At 47.7% G+C, this 27,753-nt stretch overlaps 1 protein-coding gene across 1 annotated transcript in view; it reads right to left on the bottom strand.

Moving 5' to 3' along the window:
- The window catches only part of LOC119962278 (microtubule-associated protein futsch-like), a 433,376-nt gene that overhangs the window by 20,199 nt on the left and 385,424 nt on the right, over nucleotides 1-27,753 (bottom strand). The window contains exons 34-36 of the mRNA XM_038790266.1: nucleotides 25,670-25,801; nucleotides 7,232-7,363; nucleotides 3,415-3,537 (exon numbers count right to left, since the gene is read on the bottom strand). Of these exons, the coding sequence (XP_038646194.1) occupies nucleotides 3,415-3,537; nucleotides 7,232-7,363; nucleotides 25,670-25,801 (387 nt within the window). The remainder of the gene's footprint in view (nucleotides 1-3,414; nucleotides 3,538-7,231; nucleotides 7,364-25,669; nucleotides 25,802-27,753) is intronic.

Here is a 27,753-nt window from a genome sequence, read left to right as displayed (position 1 = left end):
GCAGCAGCGGGTAACCCCTGTCACCAGGGGCCAACCCCTCTGCCGGGGAGGAGGTGTGCCTCTCGCTCGAATATGTCAGATATGATTACTGTTTAATTTTGTTAAATGGATGAGTGCTGTTGCCAAAATCAGCATTTATTGTCCATCTCTGATTACGTTTTGGAAGTTTGGGGTGAGCAGCCTTCTTGTAATGATGTGTTGGATGGTCACTTTCAGAGCTGTTAGGAAGCACATAGAGATAGGGAAAAGAAGGAGGCCAGGCAACAGCTGATCGACTCCATTTTAGAGATGGACAAGAAAATACTCCAAGGCCCCAACCAGAGAGCTGCTGGCGGAAAGGAAAAAGCTGCAAATGGACTTTAACTTGCTATCCACCAGGAAAGCAGTGTACCAACTCCGCCGACATGGGGGAACTTTTACGAACACGGAGAAAAAGCTGGTTGCCTAATGGTTCACCAGCTGAGAAAGCAGGCAGCCATGAGGGAAATAGCCCAGGTAAAGGATAGCAGAGGCAGACTGGTAGCGGAACCAAAAGAGGTTCATCAAGCATTCAAGACCTTCTACTGAGGATTGTACACCTCTGAGTCCTCCGACGGGGATGCGGGGTTGAAACAGTTCCTCAACAGCCTGGAAATGCCAGTCGTGGGCAGACGGGGGAAACACGAAGCACCAATATATCTGGGAGAAATCATGGAAAGCATCAGCTCCATGCATGCGGGGAATGCACCAGGAGCGGACGGGTTCCTGGCGGACCTCGATAAAAAATTTGCAACGGCCCTGGCCCCACACCTAAGGGACATGTTCATAGACTCGTTAGCAAGGGGCACTTTACCTCCTATGCTAGTGCAGGCCACAATCTCACTGATACCCAAAAAAGACAAAGACCCGACGGAATGTGAATCATACAGACCCATTTCATTGCTGACCGTGGATGCGAAAATACTCGAAAGGTCCTATATAAAAGGCTGGGGAACTGTGCACCAGAAGTGACCTGAAAGAGGTCTACAAGATTATGAGCGGCATGGATAGAATGGATGGGCAGGCACTCTTTCCCAGGGTGGAGGGGCAGTCACCAGGGGGCATAGGCTTAAGGCCTGTGGGGCAAAGTTGAGAGATGTGTGAGGCAGGTTTTTTAAACAGGGTGGTGAGTGCCTAGAACATGTTGCCAGGGTAGGTCATGGAAGCAGATAAATGAATGTCATTCAAAAGCCACCTCAACAAATAAATGGATAGGATGTGTATATATATATATATATAGCAGTCGGAAGTGCTGAGGGTTTTGACCATGGGTGGTGTCATGACCAGTACAGGCATAGAGGGCCAAAGGACTTGTTCCTGTGTTGTATTGTTCTTTGTTCTTTGAAGTGGTCGCTCAAGACGAAACTGGCTTTGTCAAGGGTAGGCATGTCACTGCGAACATCAGGTGGCTATTGAATGTAATAATGACCTCCCCCCCCCCGGCGTGGAGAGAACACCAGAGGTGATCGTCTCCCGGGACGCAGAAAAGGCTTTCAACAGAGTCAAATGGAACTACCTCCTTGAGGTACTGGAAAGGTTTTGGGGCGAGGAGCGGGATTCATCGCCTGGGTGAGACTCCTGTACAACGCTCCAAAGGTAAGCGTTCGAACTAACACCACCAGCTGTCAATACTTCCAGCTACAAAGAGGCACAAGGCAGGGATGCCCATTGTCCCCGCTCCTGTTTGCCCTAGCAAGTGAAACCCTGGCGATAGCCTTCCGGGATGTGATAAACTGGAAGGGCATCCAAAGAGGAGACAGAGAGCACAGAGTCTCGCTCTATGCAGATGACCTGCTCCTGTACATCTCAAAGCCACAGGAAGGACTGAAAGCAATCACGTGGATCCTGAAAAAGTTTGTAACCTTCTCGGACTACAAATCCAACCTGGGCAAAAGTGAGGCATTCCCAGTGAACACGAAGGGGGGAGGGATTAAGCTGGAGGGACCCCGTTCAAAATAGACCAAAATAGACTCTGATGCCTGGAGATCCAAATAGCCAGACACTGGACACTGATCCACAAGTGGAACCTGACCAGCCTGGTGGAGGAAGTCAAAAAGGACCTACAGAGGTGGGGCTCACTCCCACTCTCCCTGGCGGGAAGAGTGCAGATGATAAAAATGAACGTGCTGCTGAGGTTCCACTTCCTGTTTAGATCCATTTGGATCTTCATCCCCAAGACCTTCTTCCAAAATGTAGGCAGCTGAATCATGGCGTTTGTCTGGGAGGGCAAGAATCCAAAAGTCCCCAAATCAACACTGTAAAGGAGGATAATTAAGGAAGGCCTGGCAGTGCCAAACTTGTAATACTAGCACTGGGCAGCAACAGCAGAAAGAGTGAGGGGATGGGTGCACGAACAGAACTCGGAGTGGGTACAGATGGAGGAGGCCTTCTGCAAGGGAACAACCCGTTGGACCAAAATGCAGAATGATATAGTCGAGATCTTTAAAATTCGAAAATCACTTAGACATAGAAATTATATTTCATCTCATGGAGATAACCTGAAATACTGGTCTCCAATGAAAAATAATCACTACAATGTCGTAATCGGTGATTGGGCGCAGAATCCGTTCCCTTGCCCAAATCGGGACAGGCACCGGTTTGATGCCGATGAGCCATGCTCCACCTCCTCAGAAGTGGGGTAATCATGTTGCGCGCCGCACACCGCTGCAATGGCGTTGGCGCGGCATTGGCAGCCCCTCCCGCCATGCTCAGCCCCCCGATGGGCCAAATACCCAACTGCGCGGTTGACGTATGGTCAGAGCGGACGGGAACCCGGCGTGGCAGCTGCGGACTGTGTCCAGCACCGTCACACTCGGTCGGGATCTGTGTCGTGGTCAGGGGGCGGGGGCTGGGTGAATGGCAGAGGCTGGCCAGAGGTTGGCCAGGGGGTGGGCTGTGTCCTCTTTATAACGCTAATTTCCATTTTCAACATCTTTCTCTAGCTGCATCTCAGACAGGATGGAGCTGTGGGTCTGCGCACGGCCGGCGCAATCGCCGCAGGTCGTCGCCGTGCGCATGCGCGACAACGGACTCGGCAATTCTCCAGCCATTTTCGGCATGGGAGATGGGAGTTTTCCACGGCGCTGCTGCTACCCCTCCACCGGTCCCAGAATCAGTGAGGGTTCAGCGCTGATTTTGGCGTCGTAAAACGCCCGCAAATTCTCCGTTTGAGCCAGCGCTTAGCCACTGAAATGGACAATCCCGCCCCCAATCTGAATTCAGATGCTTTCTGGCACAAACAGACACACCAAATTCAATTCAGACAACAGAAAATCACTGCCCACCTCTCCCAATCCTCCAGGTTTGATCAGCCGTCACTGACCCCTTCCTGCTTGTTCACTACGGCCCCATTGGTTTATTAAAGTCAGATTGTGATTGAGGATCATTGATAATTACCTGAGGAACTGTGGATCTTTCTGTAGTTTTATCTTGATCTGTGTCAGTTTCTGGACTCGTATACGCTGTTAATGTGGGGCCATATTTTGACAAATCCATACTTGGTCGCCTTGCTGTATATTTCTGCATTGGTAAATAGAAAGATATGATCATTATTTAATTTTGTTGAGTGGATCCGAGTGCTACTGCCAAAATGAGCATTTATTGTCTATCTCCGATTACCTTTTGGAAGTTTGGGGTGAGCAGTCTTCTGTAATGAAGTGTTGTAGGGTCACCTTCAGAGCTGTTAAAAAGGGAATTCCTAGATTTTGATTGAGTGATAATTAAGGAACAGGGATATCATTGGTGTGTGGCTTGAAAAGAAAATTGCAGCTGGTGGTGTTTCCATTCATCCATAACCCTATCCTTCTTGGTAGCAGAGGCCGTGTTTTCGGAGGTGCTGTTCAAGGTGCCTTGGTGAGTTGCTCCAGTACATTTGAACCCATTTGTATCCAATTAATGGGGAGGACTGTGGATTCTCCATGTCTCCGTGGTGCTCCAGCCCTCTCGGCTCGGATTCACGTACGCATAGATTGGTGCAAGTATATTTATACCTGGCCCTGACACGATGGACCTCACGCTGGGTCAAGGGGGTGTGAATTTAACGTTGGTGCTCCCAAGGTTTATTTGAGAGCCTCCCTCCCACAATTCAAATCCTGGCGTCACTCACACCAGAGTTTTCCATCAGAAACCCGTACATATTAGCGACCCCACCACATATCAGAGACCGTCCCTTATATCTGAAACCCCCCCCGCCCCACAGGTATATCAGAGACCCCCTGCACATCAGAGACCCCCCCCCCCCCATATATCAGTGACGCCCCCTCATCAATCAACCAGCCTGGAAGCTAATGAGCAGTCCAGGCCGAAACAGTGAAAAAGTCACTGCTTTTTCACACATGTGTCCCTTATACCTGTCTCTCAGACAGAAGTATTGAAAGCAGCTACTGTTACTTCATGGAAAGCCAAAACACATCACATGGCTTTAAATTCCCTCAGATCCTATGAGCTGCGAGTCTCCCTATCACTATCAAGAGAAAGAGCTTTGAGTAGGCTGTAATGGTCAGGGTAATAACTTTCAGACAGCCAGGCAACTAACTTGCTTATTTTCATTTCCCTTCACACATGAATATATCTGAGGTACTCTGCTGACAGGTTATCACAATGTTTATACACATCTATATATGATTGACAGGACACCACCACATCAAAAGCAGTTTAGTGCTTTCTGCTGAGAAAAGGAGGAAGTCAAAGCACTTATCTCCTAGATGTTTAGGTTTGTCTGCTGTGGACGGGTGGGGGTGATCCATCAATTTCTATGGTTGGAAGGGAAAAATGCCTGTCCTTGTCAGCGTTGGTGGTGCAGGATTTGCGTTGTGGTGCAGGATTTGCGTTGTGGTGCAGGATTTGCATTTTGGGGCAGGATTTGCGTTGTGGGGCAGGGAGGCAGCCAGCCACTAGACCTTGGTATTGGGTCGGCCACTCAAAACGGCAGCACGATAAGGGGATTCGGAACAACATCCCACGACCTGACTGCCATACATAAGTTTGCGTGGCAAAGGAGAGTGATTCACTCCTGGATGCCAATCCTTGCGTCAGCGCAGAGCAAGAGCGATTCTATACCGGTGGGAGTACATAAGGTGAGATTCTCCGTTTGGGAGACTATTCGTGGGATTTTCCATTTTCCTATCATAATCAGTGATTGGGCAGAGAATCCCTTTTTATGTCCCGAATCAGGGCCTTACCTGAAGGCCCTGCCCGAAGCTGCGCTCCCCAACTTGCCGAGTTCCCGACAGCGCTGGGGACATGTGCTCTCAGTTTTCGGGAACCCGGCGAGGCGGCTGCGGACTGTGTCCAGCGCCGTCACAGTCGGGGGGGGGGGGGGGGGGGCGAACCGTGCTGCTGGCCGGGGGCTTCTATGAGGGCTAGGGGGATTGGTGGGGGGTGGCCATGAGGTTTGCGAGGGGATGTCCAGAGGGTCACTATCTGGCAGGTCGGTTCCGTGTGCGCTCGGCACCATGTTGTAATGCGCAACCACTGCAGGCCGCAACCGTGAGCATGCGCGGCCACAGATCCAGCAATTCTCCAGCCGTTTATATCGAGAAGGCCGTGCGTTAACCGTGTTGCAGCTGCTAGCCCCTCACCAGTCGGAGCATCGGTGCGGGGGCTGCACCAACCATGTCATCGTAAAACCAGACACATCCTCCGGACATCGCCTCAAAATCGGAGAATGCAGCCCATAGTCTCCCAAATGGAGAATCATGGGCTGGATTCTCCATTTGAGTCCCCATGCCGGCGTGAAAACGGTGGTGTTTTACGCCAAGAAAATTGGCTCAAAATGATCACCGATTCCCTGCTCTGGGGGGGTGCTATCAGCCAGGCAGCGTAGAGCTCCCAGCGCTAGCTGCCGATATGGCCCAGAGTATTGCCGGGTCCGTGGCCGCGCATGTGCACGGCGGCGACCTGCTGCGGCCGTGCCGTGCTTCTTGACGGACTCAGCCCGCGAACCTGAACCACAAAAATAGTACCCCACTTCGGCCGCTCGCACGCCCTGGACCGCCCCCTCCCCCCCCACTGTGCCTGCAGCCCCAAATGTAGACAACCCCCCCCCCCCAGTGTCCACGGATCGGCACTCCGCAGACTGTGGCGGCGGCAGGATGTGTCTGCAACCGCCACGCTGAGTTCACGACGGGTGAGACCACACGTGTCCCACAGCATTGGGAACTCGGCCAGTTGGGGACGGAGCATCGCAGGGCATTGGCCTGAGGTTGTGGTCAAGGTGATTTTGGGGTCAGGGGTCGGGGAATTCAGCCCCATTTCCAAAATGCAAAACGATGTAATCAAGACCGTAAAATTATGAAATCACTTAGACATAGAAATGATATATCTTCTCATGGAGACGACCTGAAATACTGGTCACCAATGTAAAATGATCATTACAATATCTTAATCGGCGATTGGGCGGAATCCATGCCCTTGCCCGAATCGGGTTAGGCGCCAATTTGTCGCTAGTGAGCCATGCACCGCCCCCTCAGAAGTGCCGTAATCGCGTTGCGCGTCATACCCCGCTGCAATGGCGTTGGTGCTGCATCGGCAGGCCCTCCCGCCATGCTCAGCCCCCCGATAGGCCAAGTACCCGCCCGTGCGGTTGATGTGTGGTACGAGCGGTCGGGAAACCGACGTGGCGGCTGCGGACTGTGTCCAGCGACGTCACACTCGGTCGGGATCTGTGTCGCTGGGCAGGAGTGGGGGTCTTCCGCGAGGGCTGGGGTGGATGGTGGGGATTGGCCAGAGGTTCGCCAGGAAGTGGGCTCTGGGCTTGTGGATGGCATATCGGGTCCGCGCATGGCCGGCACAATGTTGTGCAGCGCATTCTCTGCAGGTCATCACCTTGTGCAGGCGCGACAATGGACTCGGCAATTCTCCAGCCATTTTCGGCATGGGAGATGGGAGCTTTCCACGGCGCTGCTGCTACCCCTCCACCGGTCCCAGAATCAGTGAGGGTTCAGCGCTGATTTTGGCGTCGTAAAACGCCCGCAAATTCTCCTCTTGAGCCAGCGCTTAGCCGCTGAAATGGACAATCCCGCCCCCAATCTGAATTCAGATGCTTTCTGGCACAAACAGACACACCAAATTCAATTCAGACAACAGAAAATCACTGCCCACCTCTCCCAATCCTCCAGGTTTGATCAGCCGTCACTGACCCCCTCCTGCTTGTTCACTACGGCCCCATTGGTTTATTAAAGTCAGATTGTGATTGAGGATCATTGATAATTACCTGAGGAACTGTGGATTCTGTGGATACTTCTGTAGTTTTATCTTGATCTGTGTCAGTTTCTGGACTCGCATACGCTGTTAATGTTGGGCCATATTTTGACAAATCCATACTTGGTCGCCTTGCTGTATATTTCTGCATTGGTAAATAGAAAGATATGATCATTATTTAATTTTGTTGAGTGGATCCGAGTGCTACTGCCAAAATGAACATTTATTGTCTATCTCCGATTACCTTTTGGAAGTTTGGGGTTAGCAGTCTTCTGTAATGAAGTGTTGTAGGGTCACCTTCAGAGCTGTTAAAAAGGGAATTCCTGGATTTTGATTGAGTGATAATTAAGGAACAGGGATATCATTGGTGTGTGGCTTGAAAAGAAAATTGCAGCTGGTGGTGTTTCCATTCATCCATAACCCTATCCTTCTTGGTAGCAGAGGTCGTGTTTTAGGAGGTGCTGTCCAAGGTGCCTTGGTGAGTTGCTCCAGTACATTTGAACCCATTTGTATCCAATTAACGGGGAGGACAGTGGATTCTCCATGTCTCCGTGATGCTCCAGCCTTCTCGGCCGGAGGTAACGTAGGCATAGATTGATGCAAGTATATTTCTACCTGGCCCTGACACGGTGGACCTCATGCTGGGTCAAGGGGGTGTGTATTTAATGTTGGTGCCCCCAAAGGCAATTGGAGGGCCCCGCTCCTCTCACAATTCAATTCTTGCTGACACTCCCATCAGAGACCCCATCAGAAACCACCCCCAAAGCAGAGACCATTACCATGTCAGTGCCCCCCTGCATATCAGAGTCCCCTACATGTCAGAGCCCCCCACATATCAGAGACCCCACATGCATATCAGAGACCCCCCCCCCCCCCCTCCATATATCAGTGACGGGCGTCAACCAGCCTGGAAGCTAATGTGCAGTCCAGGAAGAAACAGTGAAAAATCACTGCTTTTTCACATATCTGTCCCTTATACGTATCTCTCAGACAGAAATATTGAAAGCAGCTGCTGTTACTTCATAGCAAGCCAAAACACATCACAAGGCTTTAAATTCCCTCAGATCCTATGACCTGTGAGTCTCCCTATCACTATCAAGAGAAAGAGCATTGAGTAGGCTGTAATGGTCAGGGTAATAACTTCCTGACAGCCAGGCAACTAACTTGCCTATTTTCATTTCCCTTCACACATGAATATATCTGAGGTACTCTGCTGACAGGTAATCACAATGTTTATACACATCTATATATGATTGACAGGGCATCACCACATCAAAAGCAGTTTAGTGCTTTCTGCTGAGAAAAGGAGGAAGTCAAAGATATTTGACAGAAAATTGAAGCTGGTGGTGTTTCCATTCATCTGAAACCCTATCCTTCTTGGTAGCAGAGGTCGTGTTTTCGGAGGTGCTATTCAAGGTGCCTTGGTGAGTTGCTCCAGTACATTAGAACCCATTTGTATCCAATTAACCGGGAGGACTGTGGATTCTCCATGTCTCCGTGATGCTCCTGCCCCCTCTGCTCGGATTCACGTATGCATAGACTGGTGCAAGTATATTTATACCTGGCCCTGACACGATGGACCTCGCGCTGGTTCAAGGGGGTGTACATTTAACGTTGGTGCCCCCAAGGTTTATTTGAGAGCCTCCCACCCACAATTCAAATCCTGGCGTCACTCACAGGTTATCTGCTGACAGGTTATCACAATGTTTATACACATCTATATATGATTGACAGGGCATCACCACAGCAAAAGCAGTTTAGTGCTTTCTGCTGAGAAAAGGAGGAAGTCAAAGCACTTATCTCCTAGATGTTTAGGTTTGTCTGCTGTGGACGGGTGGGTGTGATCCATCATTTCTGTGGTTGGAAGGGAAAAATGCCTGTCCTTGTCAGCATTGGTGGTGCAGAATTTGCGTTGTGGTGCAGGATTTGCGTTGTGGTGCAGGATTTGCGTTGTGGTGCAGGATTTGCATTGTGGGGCAGGATTTGCTTGTGGGGCAGGGAGGCAGCCAGCCACTAGACCTTGGTATTGGGTCGGCCACTCAAAACGGCAGCACGATAAGGGGATTCGGAACAACATCCCACGAGCTCACTGCCATACATAAGTTTGCGTGGCAGAGGAGAGTGATTCACTCCTGGATGCCAATCCTTGCGTCAGCGCAGAGCAAGAGCGATTCTATACCGGTGGGACTACATAAGGTGAGGTTCTCCGTTTGGGAGAGTATTCGTGGGATTTTCCATTTTCCTATCATAATCAGTGATTGGGCGGAGAATCCCTTTTTATGTCCGAATCAGGGCCTTACCTGAAGGCCGTCCCCGACAGTGCTGGGGACTTGTGCTTTCAGTTTTCGGGAACCCAGAGAAGCGGCTGCGGACTGTGTCCAGTGCCGTCACAGTCAGGGGGAAGGGGGGTGTGGGGGGGGGGGGGGGGGAGGAGCCGTGCTGCTGGCCGGGAGGGCTTCTATGAGGGCTAGGGGAACTGGTGGGGGGTAGCCATGGGGTGGCGAGGGGTTGTCAATAGGGGCACTATCTGGCAGGTCGGTTCCGTGCGCAATCGGCACCATGTTGTAATGCGCAACCACTGCAGGCCGTAGCGTGATCATGCGCAGCCACAGATCCAGCAATTTTCCGGCCGTTTATATCGAGAAGGCCGTGTGTTTACCGTGTTGCCGCTGCTAGCCCCTCACCTGTCGGGTCTGTGGATGGCATGTCGAGCCCGCGCATGGCCGGCGCAATATTGTGCTGCGGGATCGCTGCAGGTCGTCGCCTTGGACCATATTTTGGTAAATCCATACTTCGTCACCTTGCTGTATATTGTTTAATTTTGTTGAGTGGATCTGAGTGTTGCTGCCAAAATCAGCATTTATTGTCTATCTGCGATTACCTTTTGGAAGTTTGGGGTGAGCAGTCTTCTGTAATGAAGTGTTCGAGGATCACCTTCAGAGCTGTTAAAAAGGGAATTCCTGGATTTTAATTGAGTGATAATTACAGAACAGGGATATCGTTGGTGTGAGGCCTGAACAGAAAATTGAAGCTGGTGGTGTTTCCATTCATCCATAACCCTATCCTTCTTGGTAGCAGAGGCCGTGTTTTCGGAGGTGCTGTTCAAGGTGCCTTGGTGAGTTTCTCCAGTGCATTTGAACCCATTTGTATCTAATTAACGGGGAGGACAGTGGATTCTCCACGTCTCCGTGATGCTCCAGCCTTCTCGGCCGGATTTCATGTAGGCATAGATTGGTGCAAGTATATTTATACCTGGCCCTGACACGATGGACCTCGCGCTGGGTCAAGGGGGTGTGCATTTAACATTGGTGTCCCCAAGGTTTATTGGAGAGCCTCCCTCCCACAATTCAAATCCTGGCATCACTCACACCAGAGATCCCCATCAGAAACCCATGCATATTAGAGACCCCAGCGCATATCAGAGACCTTCCCTTATATCTGAACCCCCACCCACCCCCCGGTATATCTGAGACCTCCACACATATTAGAGACTGCCCCCGACATATATCCTCGCCTGGAAGCTGAGCAGTACAGGCAGAAACAGTGAAAAAAAATCACCGCTTTTTTACTTACCTGTCCTTAACACCAGTGTTTATCAAACTTTTTTTCAGGGGACCCATTTTTACCAACCGTCCAACCTTCAGGACCCACGCCGGCCGACCGTCGCGAACCACAACTTTTGCTTACCTTTATTCGATAGATGAGCCTGCTTAGCCCTTACGATCTCACTTGCTTTGTTATTCAATGTTATATTTCTGAATGGGTTATTCATCAAAGGTTCTGGAACTCACACCAGCACTGCTTTGTCCAGTTGTGGACTCTCCTGGACAGCTCACACCACCATTGCTTTGTCCTGCTGTGGATTCTCCTGACTCTCTCCAGCAGGTTTAGTTCTGAGATCCTGGCCTGTTTGTGTCTCTGGCCCTCTCTTCCTTATTGCAAAATGATCCATTATAAATTTTACAGTTCTGTTGTTTGTTTGCTGCTGACCAAATGGAGGAACTGCAATCGTGCCCAGAGCATGTGACGTCAGTGTTTGGGGCACATGACCTTCTCTCTGCTGCCGCTTCATGCAGTAAGACTGCATTCATTTTTTTTTAAACCTTCTCCTGGGTCTGCGCACTGATGAGCGGGCATGCATGCACAGCAGGCCCATATTCTGAATGCCAGGATGGCTGTCATTTTAAAAAGCCGGTTGCTGTGGTCGTTGCACATGAATTCCCGCAATGGCTCCACGATCCTCCCAAACTCCTCCCACGTCCCCGACTATGTATCAGCAAGTGTATGTGTAAATATGCATGGCCCCTGACCAGTAGGTGTCAGGCAAGTAATAGCATGTGATACTGTAATCTGGAGGAGTCTGGAGGAGAATTATCGTGGATAGTCGTACTTTTATTAGTTCCAGTTTGAAAGCATTAGTTTCCTACCCACAGTTTATTATACTATAATAAAATTGAATCAGCAATTGTCTCTGTAAAAGGACATAACATGGTACCAGGGGTGGTGATCAAAAACTAAAGATCAGAAGTATGAAGATTTGAAGGACAATCTTCAAATTTGGTGAAACATGCTATAAGGAAAATGTGGAACATTGAAGGCAATCTCTGAAAATGCAAAACCAGTGCAAGAAGAAGATGGAAAGTTTAAAAACTCCTGAACAATTGAGAGTAACTTGTCATGTTGATGGCATTTAAACAACAGTTCACACCGTATGTGTCAGCTCTAGGATTGCAGGCAGAGCCAGATGAAAGAAAAATAGCATTTTTGCTAATCTTAGCAGGCTTGCAGCCGATTGAGGTTAATAACAACTTCATAATCAGGAGGATGATAGTAAAAGCCTCAATGCCGTCATTAAAATATTTGATGAGTATTGCATGCTGAAAAAAATTGAAACTTTTGAGCGATATACATTTAGGACATGCATGCAGAAGACAGGTGAGTCCTTTGATAGCTTTCTTACTGACATTAAGTTAAAAGCACAAACATGTCACTTTGCGACTTTAAAATCCTCAATGATTCGGGATCAAATTGTCTTTGGAATAGATGATGATAAGATGTGTGAATCTCTTACAGGAGAATGAGTTTCAGTTCGAAGACATGATTAAGATTTGCCATGCTAGTGAACAAGATGCATAACAAATCAGCACATTGAATGCAAAGTTTTGGCGTGAAAATTGGGAGCGATGCTGACGCCAGAGATGTTGTGATTCCCTCAAAAATAAAACGTGGTCTCAGCAGTGGTGGCCATTTTAAACGCTCGGCAGAAGCAGCCATTACATGCAAAAGATGTGGAAACAGGCATCTACCGAGACAATGTCCAGCATATGGCAAAATTTGCACAAAGTGCAATGGAAAAAATCATTTTGGGGAACCAAGTTTCACAAGCAAAAATGTTAATGGAGGGAAGTCAGTTAAAACAATTGATGACATTAATTTGGAAGGCACATTTTTTATTGGTGTAGTCTTGGATGAAGACAAGGTAAACATAGCCAAAAAGAATAAAATGTCGCCTACAAGAACGAAAAGTGATAAAAAAAAATAATAATGCAACAGTGACAAAGAACAAATGGACAGTTTCTTTGTTGATAAATCGATCGCTTATCACTATGAAGTTAGAATCTTCCACTGTGTGTGGACAGTCTGGATTAAATTAACAACAGAAAGGAGAACATATTCAGGTAGATAGGTCTCTGGCCTGGATGGGATTTACCCCAGAATACTGAGGGAAACAAGGGAGGAAATGTCTGGGGCCTTGGTTGACATCTTTGTATCCTCATTGGCTACAGGCGAGATCCAATAGGTCTGGAGAATAGCTAATGTGGTACCGCTGTTTCAGAAAGGTAGCAGGGATAATCCTGGAAACTATAGGCCATTGAGTCTCACGTCGGTAGTAGGTAAAGTATTGGAGAGAATTATCAGCGACAGGATTTAAATCCATTTGTAAACAAATAGACTCATTAGAGATAGACAGTATGGTTTTGTGAAGGGGAGGTCATGCCTCACTAACTTGATCGAGTTTTTTGAGGGGGGTGACAAAGATGATTGATGAGGGGAGGGCAGTGGATGTTGTTCACATGGACTTCAGTAAAGCCTTTGACAAGGTGCCTCATGGCAGACTGGTACAAAAGGTGAAGTCACACGGGATCAGATGTGAGGTGGTAAGATGGATACAGAACTGGCTCGGTCACAGAAGGCAAAGGGTAGCAGTAGAAGGGTGTTTATCTGATTGGAAGGTTATGACTAATGGTGTTCCACAGGGATCTGTGCTGGGGCTTCTGTTGTTTGTTGTATGTGTGAAACGATTTGGAGGAAAATATAGCTGGTCTGATTAGTAAGTTCGCGTATGACACGGGTTGGTGGAGTAGCAGATAGTGTTGAGGATTATCAGAGGATACAGCAGGACATAGATAGGTTGGACACTTGGGAGAGAAATGACAAATGGAATCTGATCCAGACAAATGTGAGGTATTGCATTTTGGTAGGTCTAACATAGAGGGGAAATATACCGTAAATGGCAAAACTCTTGGGAATATAGAAAGTGTTATGGGCCAGGGTTTAGAAAACTCCAAAGAATATTATGAAGTTCACCTGACCTACAACTGTTTATTGATTTTGGCTATGATGAGCACAACAGCCTGTCTTTCATGTGTTATTCAACAGACTTCTTGAGCACTTTTAATCAAAAAAAACAAACTTTATTCTAAGAAGTTCAAATTTGTCTACAAGCATAAAGACCCCGCACAGCTACAGTAGTCTATGTATATCCCTTAATGAATCTCCCCTTAACTGTTCCAATTCAATAACAAAATCCAAGTAAAACCAGAAACTGCTTTTCAAAGGTGTGGCCCAGCACATGGCACTCTCACTGTCTTTAAGACTTGTTATTGATAATCTGTTCCACTTTTCAAACAGAGGGTTTGCATTCCTTCCAAAAAGCAATTATCTCTTTTAAGTGACCGAGTAGTCTGGAAACAGCTTTAACAATGAAGATCGAGAGGCATCACAAAGAAACTTCTGTTCTCTGAGCTCACAGCAGCCAAATATGAAAGTGGAACCAAAAAAAAATTCCCAGAGCCACAGCCCAGCTCCACCCACACAATGACATCACTGAAGCCATGGGATAAGACAAAAACCTTTCTTCAAGCGACACTCACATGACACCTCCACCCCAAAAAAAGAATAAACCATCAACTTCAAAGATAGTTTCATTTTTCACCTTTTCATTTGCCCATTAATAACAATTGACAATAAACATACATGTTTATAAACAAAAACAAAACAGGCAAACATTGACAATAACATAGTCAATTTTAATTCTTCTTATTTCACCATCGAACCTGCTTCTCTTCAAAACATTCGTGACAAAGCATCGGCTATCAAATTTTCTCGTCCTGCCACATGTATAACTTTTCAATGGAATGGCTGTAATTCTAAATTCCATTGAAACAGTCTGGCATTTTTATTCCTGAATCGCTCCAAAAACGTCAATTGAATAATTTCAGTATATATTGTTTCAGACGAATTGCTGGTAAGATAAATGTTAAAATGCAGCACCAAGCTCAAGGTCTCCTTTTCAATTGTTGAATACTTCCTCTGGTGATCATTCAATTTCTTGAAAAAATATCCAAAAGGCCACTCTATTCCTTTGTCGTATTCTTGCAAGAGTAAGAAGTCTGATAACACCAGGTTAAAGTCCAACAGGTTTGTTTCGAATCACTAACTTTCGGAGCGCAGCTGTGCTATGGAAGCTTGTGTTTCTGAACAAACCTGTTGGACTTTAACCTGGTGTTGTAAGACTTCTTACTGTGTCCACCCCAGTCCGAAGCTGGCATCTCCAAATCATTCTTGGAAGAGCACGGCACCTACGCCCACATCTCTCGCATCGACAGCCACCTTGAATGGTTTATGTAATTTGGGGTGGCCAATACAGGAGCAGTGGTTAACACAGCCTTCAGACCTTCTGTTGACACTCCGTTGTCATCACATACTCGCTGAGTTTTCCTTCTATCTGGCATTCTTATCAAATAATTCATCTCACTCAATTTCCTTTCAATTTGATATGGCCCACAAGGTCCATAAGGTCTTTTAAAGGTTGACTTAACATTGGTAATAATACTAAAACTTTATCTCCACTGGCAAAACTACAAACTTTGGCTTTCTTATCCGCTACCTGTTTCATCACATGCTGTGCAACTTTTAAATGTTGTCGAGCCAATTCACCTGCTCTATTTAATTGTTCCCTAAAATTTGACATGTAATCGAACAATGTAATTTCAGACTGCTCACTCACCAATTTCTCCTTGATCAATTTAAGTGGTCCTCTTACCTCATGACCAAAGATTAGTTCCAAAGGACTGAATTTGGTTGACTCATTAGGTGCATCCCTAATTGCAAACAGTATGAATGGAATTCCTTCATCCCAATCCTCTGCATAATCCTGACAATAAGCCCTTAACATTGCCTTTAACATCTGATGCCACCGTTCTAATGCTCCCTGCGATTCTGGATGGGACAAAGTTGATTTAAATTGTTTTACTCCTAAGCTATCCATAACCTCCTTGAATAACCTCGAGGTAAAATTTGATCCTTGATCCAATTGTATTTCTGTGGGTAGTCTATATCTAGTAAAAGATTTAAGTAACTCCTCCACAATGTTTTTCGCTGTAATATTGCGTACTGGAATGGCCTCTGGAAACCAAGTAGACACATCCATTATAGTCAAAAGAAATGGATTCCCATTTTTCGTTTTAGGAAGCGGTCATACTAAATCAATTAAGACCCTTGTAAAAGGTTCTTCAAATGCTGGAATGGTTATTGAGGGAGCTGGTTTTATCACTGCTTGAGGTTTCCCTATGACTTGACATGTGTGACATGATCGACAAAATTCAATTACATCTTTATATAGTCCAGGCCAATAAAAATGTTTTTGTATTTTAGCTTGAGTTTTCCTTACTCCCAAATGACCTCCTACTGGCACCTCATGTTCTATTCGCAACACATTCTTTCTATACCCTACCAGCAGTAACACTTGATGAACTTCTGCCCACTTTCCATCCGCCTGCATATGTAACGGTCTCCATTTCCTCATTTTTAAAGTAATAACATCATTTTTAAGGTAATAACATTTTGTTATACACACAGATTCCTCTTCCATATATGCTTTCTGATACATCCGTTTTATTTCTATCTCTTTCTGTTATAACTCCGTCAATTTTCCCGAACTAAAAATATCCACCTCAGCCTCCATCTGCTCTTGTTCTTTTCCAACCATCTGATCAAAAATCGTTTTTGATAATTGAACTTCATCTTTATTGTCACTCTTTGAAGTCTCCTCTTGTCTTAAGCTGTGACTTTATGACCTTGTTACGACACAATCCGGAAAAATCCCAGGATATTAGTCCATCAACACTTCAGTTGTTTGATTTTCCGCTGGCTTATCAATCACAGTAGGCATCACTCCCACCTGCAATCCAGCTATATCATTACCGAAAATAAACTGTATTCCTGGACAAGATAGTTTCTCTGTTACTCCTACTATCACTTCACCACTCTTCACTGGACTTTCCAATCTCACTTTATATAATGGAACACTACTCTTCTCACGCTGAATTCCATGTATTACCACCTTTCTGGCAATACTCCTCATCTCTTACCATCAAAGATTGACTAGTTCCCATATCTATTAAAATTTTGACTTCTTTACCTACTCCTTCTGGTACACATGAGTAAACATTACCCACACAAGAAAATTCTTTAAAGGCATCTTCTTATCAATCACCTCTTGATCAGGCTGTACATTCTTTTCAACTTCCTTCGCTTCAATCGGGCTTTTCTTTACCGCTTTAACAAACCCCACTCACGCTTCTGGATTTTTTTTCTTAATCTGAGGTACAGTCTCCTTATTATCTCCCATCAGATCCCCTTTACCTTGACCACTTGAGTATTTCTCCTTTCCCCAGTTTCTGTCCCTCACAGACTGAACTGATGTTGATAAACAAACTTTGATCTATCAACTAATTCATAATCATCTGCCATTTCTGCTGCTCTCAGTTTTAACCCTCTGCTCTTCCACATGAGTTCTCGCTACATCAGGAATTTAATTTTGAAACTCCTTTAAAATTAACCAGTCAAATGTGAGTTAATGCATTTTGCTCGGTCTAACATCGAGGAAAAATATACAGTAAATGGTAAAACTCTTAGGAATATACAAAGTCAGAGAGATCTGGGCGTGCTGATCCACAGATCTTTGAAGGTGGCAACACAAGTGGACAATGGAGTCAAGAAGGCATTTATTGGATGGGGCATCGAGTATAAAAACTGGCAAGTCATGCTACAGTTGTATGGAACCTTCGTCAGGCTGCACTTGGAATACTGTGCACACTTCTGTTTGCAACACTACCAGAATTATGTGGAGACTTTGGAGAGGGTGCAGAGGAGGGCAGGATTTTTACGCAGAGGGTGGTGAGTGCCTGGAATGCGTTGCCAGGGGAGGTTGGGGAAGCAGACACATTAACGGCATTCAAAGGCATCTTGACAAACACATGGATAGATGGGCATAGAGGGATACGGCACAAGGAAGGGCTGAGGATTTTGGCACAGTTTGGTATGATGACCATATGGGCTTGGAGGGCGGAACGGCCTGTTCCTGAGCTGTATTGGTCTTTGTTCTGAATGTTCAATACTCTGTTTGGCAGATATTGCTTTTCTTCATATGCCCTTTGGCAGAATATCAGCGTCAGAAATATTCCACAGAGCGAAATATTGTTGAAGGCATTCAAGGTGTTTGAGTATACGTTGATGACATCATCATTTGGGGTTCCACACAAGAGGAACACAATGACAGACTAATTATGGTATTACAAAATATCAAAGGAAATGGGCTACGACTCAATAAGGGCAAATGTCATTTTGGTGCAAAGGAAATAGCGTTCCTAGGAGACAGATTATCTGCTCAAGGAATAGAGTTTGATATGAAGACGCAAGCCATCATAAATATAGCTCGACCTACAGCTAAAAAGATGGTACTAAGAGTACTGGGCATGAACAACTTTATTGGAAAGTTCACACCAAATCTCCCAGCAAAGTCAGCGGGCTGGATTCTCCACTTCTGCAGCTATGTCCACAGGATTCATCTGGTCTTATGACCAGAAAGTCGGTGTCACCCCGCACAGTGGCCGCACATGCGCATGGCAGCGACCTGCGGTGGCTGCACCATCTCAAATATTGATGAATTGGAAGACAAGAACAACGTTGCCATATCTTTCAAATCAGCCAACCAGTTGTAAAATAACAAATCAACTGAAGTCTCAAAATAAAGCAGAAGAGATACTTTGACAGGTCAACCAGGTATCTACAACCTTTGGAACAAAATGACACAGTCAGGGTGGAAGATCCTGATGGCTGGTCGAGATGTGTAAAAGTAATGCAAAAGATAGGTCCAAAGTCATCACAGAACAAAGACATGTGCACAGAAGGAACAGGAGAGCTTTGTTAAAGATTCAGCAACCTGTTACTTCATTGCCAGCAGATGATGTAAGTGACAGCTCTGTCTATCCAAACCACGCAACCTGAACAAGAAGTGAACAATCTGAAGATGCACACAGTAAGGTAATTCCACCAGAAACATCTTCAGAACCTCTCAGGTACCAACCAGATTCAGCAAATCAACAACAGCTTAGAAGGTCTACCAGACAACAAAAGAAGCTGGAAAGACTGAATCTGTAATGTAATGGACACTGAAATTGTAAATAATTGGAATTGTTATGTTCTGCATATCATCTATATGATAATTTATTTAAATGATGTACATTAACTTTGTTAAACTCTAAAGGAAAGGGATGTAATTATGTGCATGAGCAATTCTGTATGTTAACATGCCAGACCTCCAACCAGCAGGTGGCAGTAGAGATTATCACGTTATACTGCAGCCTGAGGAGTCTGGGTTTAGAAGACATCATGGATCATCGTGTTTCGTGTTAGGTCTCATAGTCTGGTTATTAACAGTTATAGTTCAGTAGTATTAGTATTATTTTTCTTCCCATGTCATTGAAAATAAATAAATCTTCAACTAGTCACGAACGAGACATTCTCTGGTGCACTGACACAATCACTGCAAAGCCAAATTCCCGGTGTAATCGGGGTTGGCTCTGCTTTTGCGATGCTCTTCCCGCTTCAAAGTGGCTTACTCTGGGAGTACACCGTGCCACGTTTTGGTAAACCACTGTTGCACTTATATTAGGTGATGTATGGTGGGACCTGTACTACAGGTACGTCGGTAATCCCTGCCTGCTGGCCCCGCCCAGTAGGCGGAATATAAATGTGTGCGTCCACCATGCTGCAGCCATTTTGCCAGCTGCTGTGGGAGGCCACACATCTTAGAGCAATAAAGCCTCAGTTGTATCCAACTCTCGTCTTTGTGCAATTGATCATGCATCAATTTATTGCTCTAAGATTTTCAAAAGATGGACTTCCGTACCAAGCCGGATCGCCTGCAGCTGAATCCGCAATCAAGCAACGCCAAAAGGGACTTTCAGCACTGCCAAGCTTGTTTCGAGGCGTACATCAACTCAGCGCCAAGCCCTGTATCGGAGGCTCAGAAAATACATATACTGTACTCAAGGTTGAGCTCCAACATCTTTCCGGTGATCCAGGACATGCCAAACTACGAAGCCGTGATGCTTCTCAAAGAAAATTATGCTCAGAAGATGAACACGGTCTTCGCCAGGCACGTACTCGCCACTCGCTCTCAACTCCTTGGTGAGTCCATAGAAGACTTTTGGCGGGCCCTAATCCCACTCGTCCGGGACTGTGACTATCAGGCCATTACGGCCATGGAACATTCAAACCACCTTATGCGGGACGCTTTTGTTACGGGGATTGGGTCGGACCTTATACACCAGCGACTGTTAGAAGGGGCCACGCTCGATCTCGCAGAGACAAAGAAGCTAGCGCTCTCTATGATGGTCACCTCGTGCAACATTCAGGCCTACACCCCCAGCCGCGTGGCCCACCCCTCCTACACATTGTGGACCCCACAGACGGCAGCCCCAGCGGGGGCCTTACCCAGCCAATACGCCTGCGCCACACGCCAGCCAGCGAACCCCGGGAGTCCCCAATGTTACTTTTGCGGCCAGCAGAAACACCCCCGCCAACGCTGCCCTTTGTAAGGCTTGCAGTAAGGGGCACTTCGCCGCGGTGTGCCACGCCCGTGCAGTCACCGCTATCGCCCCCACCCCCCTCATTTACGGACAATGGGCGCCGCCATTTTTAGTTCCCCGGACCATGCGCAGCGAGTGGGCGGATGCCATCTTCTCCCCTTCAGACCACGCGCGGCCAGTGGGCGCCGCCATCTTCTCCCCCTCAGACCAAGAGCGGCCAGTGGGCGCCGCCATCTTCCCCTCCGCGCAACACGTGCGGTCCATGGGTGCCACCATCTTGTTTAACCACAGCCACGTGCGGCCGATCGGTGCCGCCATTTTGTGCTCCTCAAGATCTTCAGGCGCCGCCATCTTGTCTCCCCCACGGCACATGGGCACCGCCAGCGTTCCAGGACCTGTGCCCCCCGGGCTCCCCATCATCCGACACCAGCGACGACCGACCACGACTCGCCTCAGTGACCATCAACCCGTCTCATCCGCACAACCTGGCCACCGCATCGACCATCGTGAAAATCAACGGACACGTGACCTCTTGCTTGCTGGACTCCAGGAGCACCGAAAGCTTCATCCACCTGCATACAGTAAGGCGCTGCTCCCTCGCGGTACATCTCCCTGGCCTCTGGATCCCATTCTGTGGCGATCGGGGGTACTGTATGGTCACACTCACGGTCCAGGGCATAGAATTCAGCGGCTTCCGCCTCTACGTCCTCCTTAACCTCTGCACTGCCCTACTACTCGGCCTGGACTTCCAGTGCAACCTCCAGAGCCTAACCCTGAAATTCAGCGGGCCCCTACCACCCCTTACTGTGTGAAGCCTCACGACCCTAAAGGTCAATCCGCCTTACCTCTTCACAAATCTAACCCCGGATTGCACACCCGGCGCCACCAGGAGCAGACGGTACAGCACCCAGGACAAGACCTTCATCAGGTCCGAGGTCCAGCGGCTGCTTCGGGGCCAGTAACAGCCCCTGGAGAGCCCAAGTGGTAGTAGTTAAAACTGGGGCGAAACACAGAATGGCCGTGGACTACAGCCAGACCATCAATCGGTACAAGCAGCTCGGCACATACCCCCTCCCAAGCATATCTGATATGGTAAATCAGATTGCACAATATTGGGGCCTCACGGTAGCATGGTGGTTAGCATCAATGCTTCACAGCTCCAGGGTCCCAGGTTCGATTCCCGGCTGGGTCACTGTCTGTGCGGAGTCTGCACGTCCTCCCCGTGTGTGCGTGGGTTTCCTCCGGGTGCTCCGGTTTCCTCCCACAGTCCAAAGATGTGCGGGTTAGGTGGATTGGCCATGCTAAATTGCCCGTAGTGTAAGATTAATGGGGGGATTGTTGGGTTACGGGTATACGGGTTACGTGGGTTTAGGTAGGGTGATCATTGCTTGGCACAACATCGAGGGCCGAAGGGCCTGTTCTGTGCTGTACTGTTCTATGTTCTAATACCAGGTCTTCTCAACGGTAGACCGCAAATCCACCTACCACCAGCTCCCCATTCGTAAATCAGACCGTCCATACACTGCTTTCGAGGCAGACGGTCGCCTCTATCACTTCCTCAGGGTTCCTTTCGGCGTCACCAACGGGGTCTCGGTCTTCCAAAGGGAGATGGACCGAATGGTCGACCGGTACGAACAACGTCACCATCTGCGGCCATGATCAGCAGGACCACGATGCCAACATTGCCAAATTTCTCCACACCGCCATTCTCCTAAACCTCACCTACAACAAGGAGAAGTGCGTGTGTAGCACGACCCGCTGAGCCATCCTCGGCAATGTGGTTCAGAATGGAGTTCTGGGGCCTGATCCCGACCGCATGCGCCCCTTCATGGAACTCCCCCTCCCCACTGTCCCAAGGCCCTCAAACGCTGCCTGGGGTTCTTTTCATACTACGCCCAGTGGGTCCCCAACTATGCAGACAGGGCCCGTCCACTCCTACAGTCCACCCATTTTCCCCTGATAGCCGAGGCACAACAGGCCTTCGCCCGTATCAGAGCCGATATCGCCAAGGCCGGGATTCACCCAGTAAACGAGTCACTGCCCTTTCAAGTAGAGAGCAACACATCAGATGTCGCCCTAGCCGCCACCCTCAATCAAGCAGGCAGACCCTTGGCATTCTTTTCCCACACCCTTCATGCCTGAGAAATCCGGCACTCATCCATCGAAAAAGAGGCCCAAGCAATCGTTGAAGCTGTGCGGCATTGGAGGCATTACCTGGCCGGCAGGAGATTCACTCTCCTCACTGACCAATGGTCGGTAGCCTTCATGTTCAATAACACACAGCGGGGCAAGATCAAGAATGATAAGATCTTGAGGTGGAGGATCGAGCTCTCCACCTACAATTACGAGATTTTGTATTGCCCACGGCAAGCTCAACGAGCCCCCGATGCCCGAGGTACATGTGCCAGCACACAAGTGCACCAACTCCGGGCCCTACACGACAGTCTTTGTCACCCGGGAGTCACACGGTTGTACCACTTTATAAAGGCCCGCAATCTGCCGTACTCCGTCGAGGATGTACGGACAATCACCAGGGACTGCCAGATCTGTGCGGAGTGTAAGCCGCACTTCTACTGGCCAGACCGTGCGCGCCTGGTGAAGCCTCCCACTCCTTTGAACGCCTCAGCGTGGATTTTATAGGTCCCCTCCCCTCCACCAACCGCAACACATATATCCTCAGTGTGGTCGATGAGTACTTCAGATTCCCCTTCGCCATCCCATGCCCCGACATGACATCTGCCACCGTCATCAAAGCCCTCAACACAATCTTCACTCTGTTCGCCTTCCCCGCCTACATCCACAGTGACAGGGGATCCTCATTCATGAGTGATGAGCTGCGTCAGTTCCTGCTCAGCAGGGGTATCGCCTCCAGCAGGACGACCAGCTACAACCCCCGAGGAAACGGGCAGGTAGAGAGGGAGAACGGGACGGTTTGGAGGGCCGTCCAGCTGGCCCTATGGTCCAGGAACCTCCCAGCCTCTCGCTGGCAGGAGGTCCTGCCTGATGCACTACACTCCATTCAGTCACTACTGTGCACCGCCACTAATAACACACCCCATGAACATCTTTTTGCCTTCCCCAGGAAGTCCACATCTGGAGTGTCGCTCCCGACTTCGCTCGCAGCTCCAGGACACGTCCTGCTCTGTAGGCACGTCCGACTCCACAAGACAGATCCATTGGTGGAAAGGGTGCAATTGCTCCATGCAATCCCCGGGTATGCCTACGTGGCGTACCCGACGGCCGCCAGGATACTGTCTCCCTCAGGAACCTGACACCAACAGGTTCCACACACACACACACACACACACACACACACACCCCTCCGGCCCGGCGCCACCCTCCCCTCCCCGGCGCTCCCAGCAGCAACCCCCCCAGGACCATCCACCCTCCCCCTGCCCACGCCCGAGGATGAAGAAGATTCTGGCATGCTACTGGAGTCACCGAACATCAGACCAGCATCGGCATCGCCGTCACCACTAACTGGTCCACTGGACTTCAAAAGACATTTTCTTTCTCTCCAATATTGTAAGTGTATAACTCATTTGTTGTATATAGTTCTGCACCACCCCCGCCGGACTCAATTTTAACAGGGGGTGAATGTGGTAAACCACTGTTGCACCTATATTAGGTGATGTAAGGTAGGACCTGTACTACAGATACATCGGTAGTCCCTGCCTGCTGGCTCCGCCCAGTAGGCGGAATATAAATGTGTGCATCCTCCATGCTGCAGCCATTTCGGTAGCTGCTCTGGGAGGCCACACATCTTAGAGCAATAAAGCCTCAGTTGTATCCAACTCTCGTCTTTGTGCAATTGATCGTGCATCACACGTATTGACGGCCTCAGGCCATTGCCTGAGGCCCGCCCCCGATGCTCTGTCCCTGACCAGCTGAGTTCCCGATGGCATGGGACAGGCATGGTCTCATCCGTCGAGAACTCGGTGTGGCGGCTTCGCCACCACAGTCAGGGGAGAGCCAATCCGCAGGTGTTGGGGGGGGGGATACATATTCAGCACTGGTGGCACTGTGGTGGGACGGTCTGGTGCGCACGAGCTGGCCGAAGTGGGGGACTATTTCCAGGCCAGATTCATGAGCAGTCTCTGCCATGAAGGATGGCACGGCCGCTGCAGACCTCTGTTGTGCGCATGCGCAGCCACGGACCCGGCAATTTTCCGAGCCATATCGGCAGCGAGAACCGTGTGCTCTATGCTGCCTCCCCAGCAAAACGCAGAATCGGTGGCCAGTTTGCACCAATTTTCCTGGCATAAAACGCCAATGTTCCCACAGTACTGGAGAATCCAGCCCAAGAAATTTAGGGCGAAAATCGAGAATGAAGCCGACGCCTTAGATGTTGTGGGCACCCAAAAACAAAATGTGGTCTTAACAGCGACGGCCATTTTAAGCGATTGCCAGATACCACTTTGTGTAAGCGGTGTAGAAATAGGCATTTGGAAAGGAAATGTCCCGACATTGTGAAAATTTGTGCGAAGTGTAAAGGCAAAAACTTCTTTGCAAAGCAATGTTTCTCTGGCAAGAAAATCAAAGTGCAAAAATCTACAAATGCCGTTGACAAATTAATTTAGAAGATGCATTCTTCATAGACGTTGGCCCTAATGTGGCCAAGCAAAATAAAATGTCTTTGATGAAAATTAGAAGTGATGATAATGAAGTTCTGATTATAAATGATGATAACTGGACAGTTTCTTTACAAATCAATCAAATGTTGATAAATGTCAAACTTAACACAGGAGTGAGAGCTAATTATTTCAGAATCTCAGACATTGAAGCAATGAGAATTAAACTCAAGATTTTGAACAGACCGTTGTTTTTAAAAGATTACAATCGACAACAAATTAATACTCCAGGCATGTGAGAGCTTGAAGTTCAAGTCAAAGATAGAATCCATAAAGTGCAAGTTTCAATTGTAGCCACAGATCGTGAATCGTTACTGGGTGTGGAAGCTTGTGGAAAACTTGAATTCGTCAAAAGTGCAGATAGCACTGACTGGAACAATGTTTACAATTATGAAGTCACTTAGGCAGAAATTATATATCCTCTTGTGGAGATGACCTGAAATACTGGTCATCAATGTAAGATGGTCACTAAGCAACCCAATCTGTATTCAGGTGATTTTCTGGCACAGACACACCAAATTCAATTCAGACAACAGAAAATCACTGCACACCTCTCCCAATCCTCCAGGTTTGAACAGCCGTCACTGACCCCTCCCTGCTTGTTCACTACGGCCCCATTGGTTTATTAAAGTCAGATTGTGATTGAGGATCATTGATAATTACCTGAAGATCTGTGGATTCTGTGGGGATTTCTGTAGTTTCATCTTGCTCTCTGTCAGTTCCGGGTCTCACGAATGCTCTCAATTTTGGGCCATATTTTGACAAATCCACAATTGGTTGCCTTGCTGAATATTTCTGCATTGGTAAATAGAAAGATATGATTATTTCATAATTTTGTTGAATGGATCTGAGTGCTGTTGCTATAATTAGCATTTATTATCTATCCACGATTACCTTTTGGAAGTTAGTGGTCAGCTGCTTTCTTGTTGGTGTGTTGTAGGGACACCTTCAGAGGTATTAGGAAGGGAATTCCAGGATTTTGACTGAGCGATAGTAAAGGAACAGGGTTATAGTTGGTGAGTAGGTTGAACAGAGAATTTGAGATGGTGATGTTCCCATTCATCTGTATCTCTATCCTTCTTGGTAGTAGGTGTGCAAAAATAGGAAGGCAGATTACAACCTGATCGGTTGTAAATTGGGAGAGGGGAGTGTGCAGCGGGTCCTGGGTGTCCTTATGCAACAGTTGCTGAAGGTAAGCATGCAGGTGCAGCAGGCGGCAAATAAGGTTAATGGTATATTGGCCTTCATTGCGAGATGTTTTGCGTACAACATACCTCTCCATTCACCTGAGGAAGGAGCTGCGCTCTGAAAGCTAGTGTTTGAAACAAACCTGTTGGACTTTAACCTGGTGTTGTAAGACATCGTACTGTGCTCACTCCAGTCCAATGCCGGCATCTCCACATCATGGCAATTATACAGGGCCTTGGTGAGGCCACACCTTGAATATTGTGTGCAGTTTTGGTCTTCTTTTCTGAGGAACTATGTTCTTGCTCTCAAGGGAGTGCAGCAAAGGTTTACCAGACTGATTCCAGGGATGGTGGGACTGTCATATGAGGAGAGATTGACTGGGTTGAGATTGTTTTTGCTGTGGTTCAGAAGAATGAGGGGGGAATCTCGTAGAGATTTATAAAATTCTAACAGGATTAGACAGGGTAGATGCAGGAAAGATGTCCCCGATGGTGGGTGGGTCCAGAACCAGGGGTCACAGTCTGTGGATTCAGGGTAAACCATTTTGGACAGAGATGAGGAGACATTTCTTCACCCAAAGAGTGGTGAGCCTGTGGAATTCATTACCACAGGAAGTAGTTGACGCAAAAACATTGAATATATTCAAGAGGCAGCTGGATATAGCACTTGGGGCGAATGGGATCAAAGGCTATGGGGAGAAAGCAGGATTAGGCTATTGAGTTGGATGATCAGCCATGATCATGATAAATGGCACCCGAAGGGCCAAAAGGCCTCCTCCTGCTCCTATCTTCGATGTATATATGTATCTATGTGTTGTGGTTCAGAAGCTATTGTTGAAGGAGTGTTCGCAAGTTGCTCAAGTGCATCTTGCAGATGGAACACAATTCTACCATCTGCCCCAATATCTAATGGTGAAATTGTTTGTAATGGCTTCCAAACAAGTGGGCTGTTTTGTTCCTGTTGGCGATCGGCGTTGTTGGAGCTGTCCAACTTAAGGTGAGTGGAGAGTATTTAATCACAGTCCCAACATTTACCTTGTAGATGTTGGGCAGGCTTTGGACAGTCCGAATGTGAGTTACTCACCACAGAATTCCCACAATCTGATCTGCTTTAGTAGCACCTCTTTTTATATGTCTGGCGGAGATAGGTTTTTGGTCTCTGGTAATACTTGGGATGTCAGTGCTGGGGATTCTCAGATAGAAATGCAGTGAAAAGGCAACGGAAACGGCTTAGATTCTCTCGTCTGGCAATGATATCCATCAAAATCAGCCAGCTTAGTCAATTGTGGTGTGACCAAGGACTCTTGATAAACATTGTTGCCCTGTGTCTGTGCTACCCTCAGTACCTCCCCCAAGTGCTGATCAACATGGAGGATTCGGAATTTCTGGTATAAAGGGTTAACGTTGAATATGTAACAACATGGTATAAATGATTGGTGACGTTAAATCATATGTTAACAGAGCATGGGGATAAATCGTCCTATGTAGAGTGTTGTGTCTACTATTGTGTAGTTGACATAATGTTAAATAAAAGATTAACAGTGGAATTCTCTGATGGCG

Source organism: Scyliorhinus canicula, chromosome 2 (assembly GCF_902713615.1).
Source record: "Scyliorhinus canicula chromosome 2, sScyCan1.1, whole genome shotgun sequence".
NCBI classification, from domain to species: domain Eukaryota; kingdom Metazoa; phylum Chordata; class Chondrichthyes; order Carcharhiniformes; family Scyliorhinidae; genus Scyliorhinus; species Scyliorhinus canicula.
Note: the sequence above shows the minus strand (reverse complement) of the source record. Positions and strands in the feature narration are given on the sequence as shown.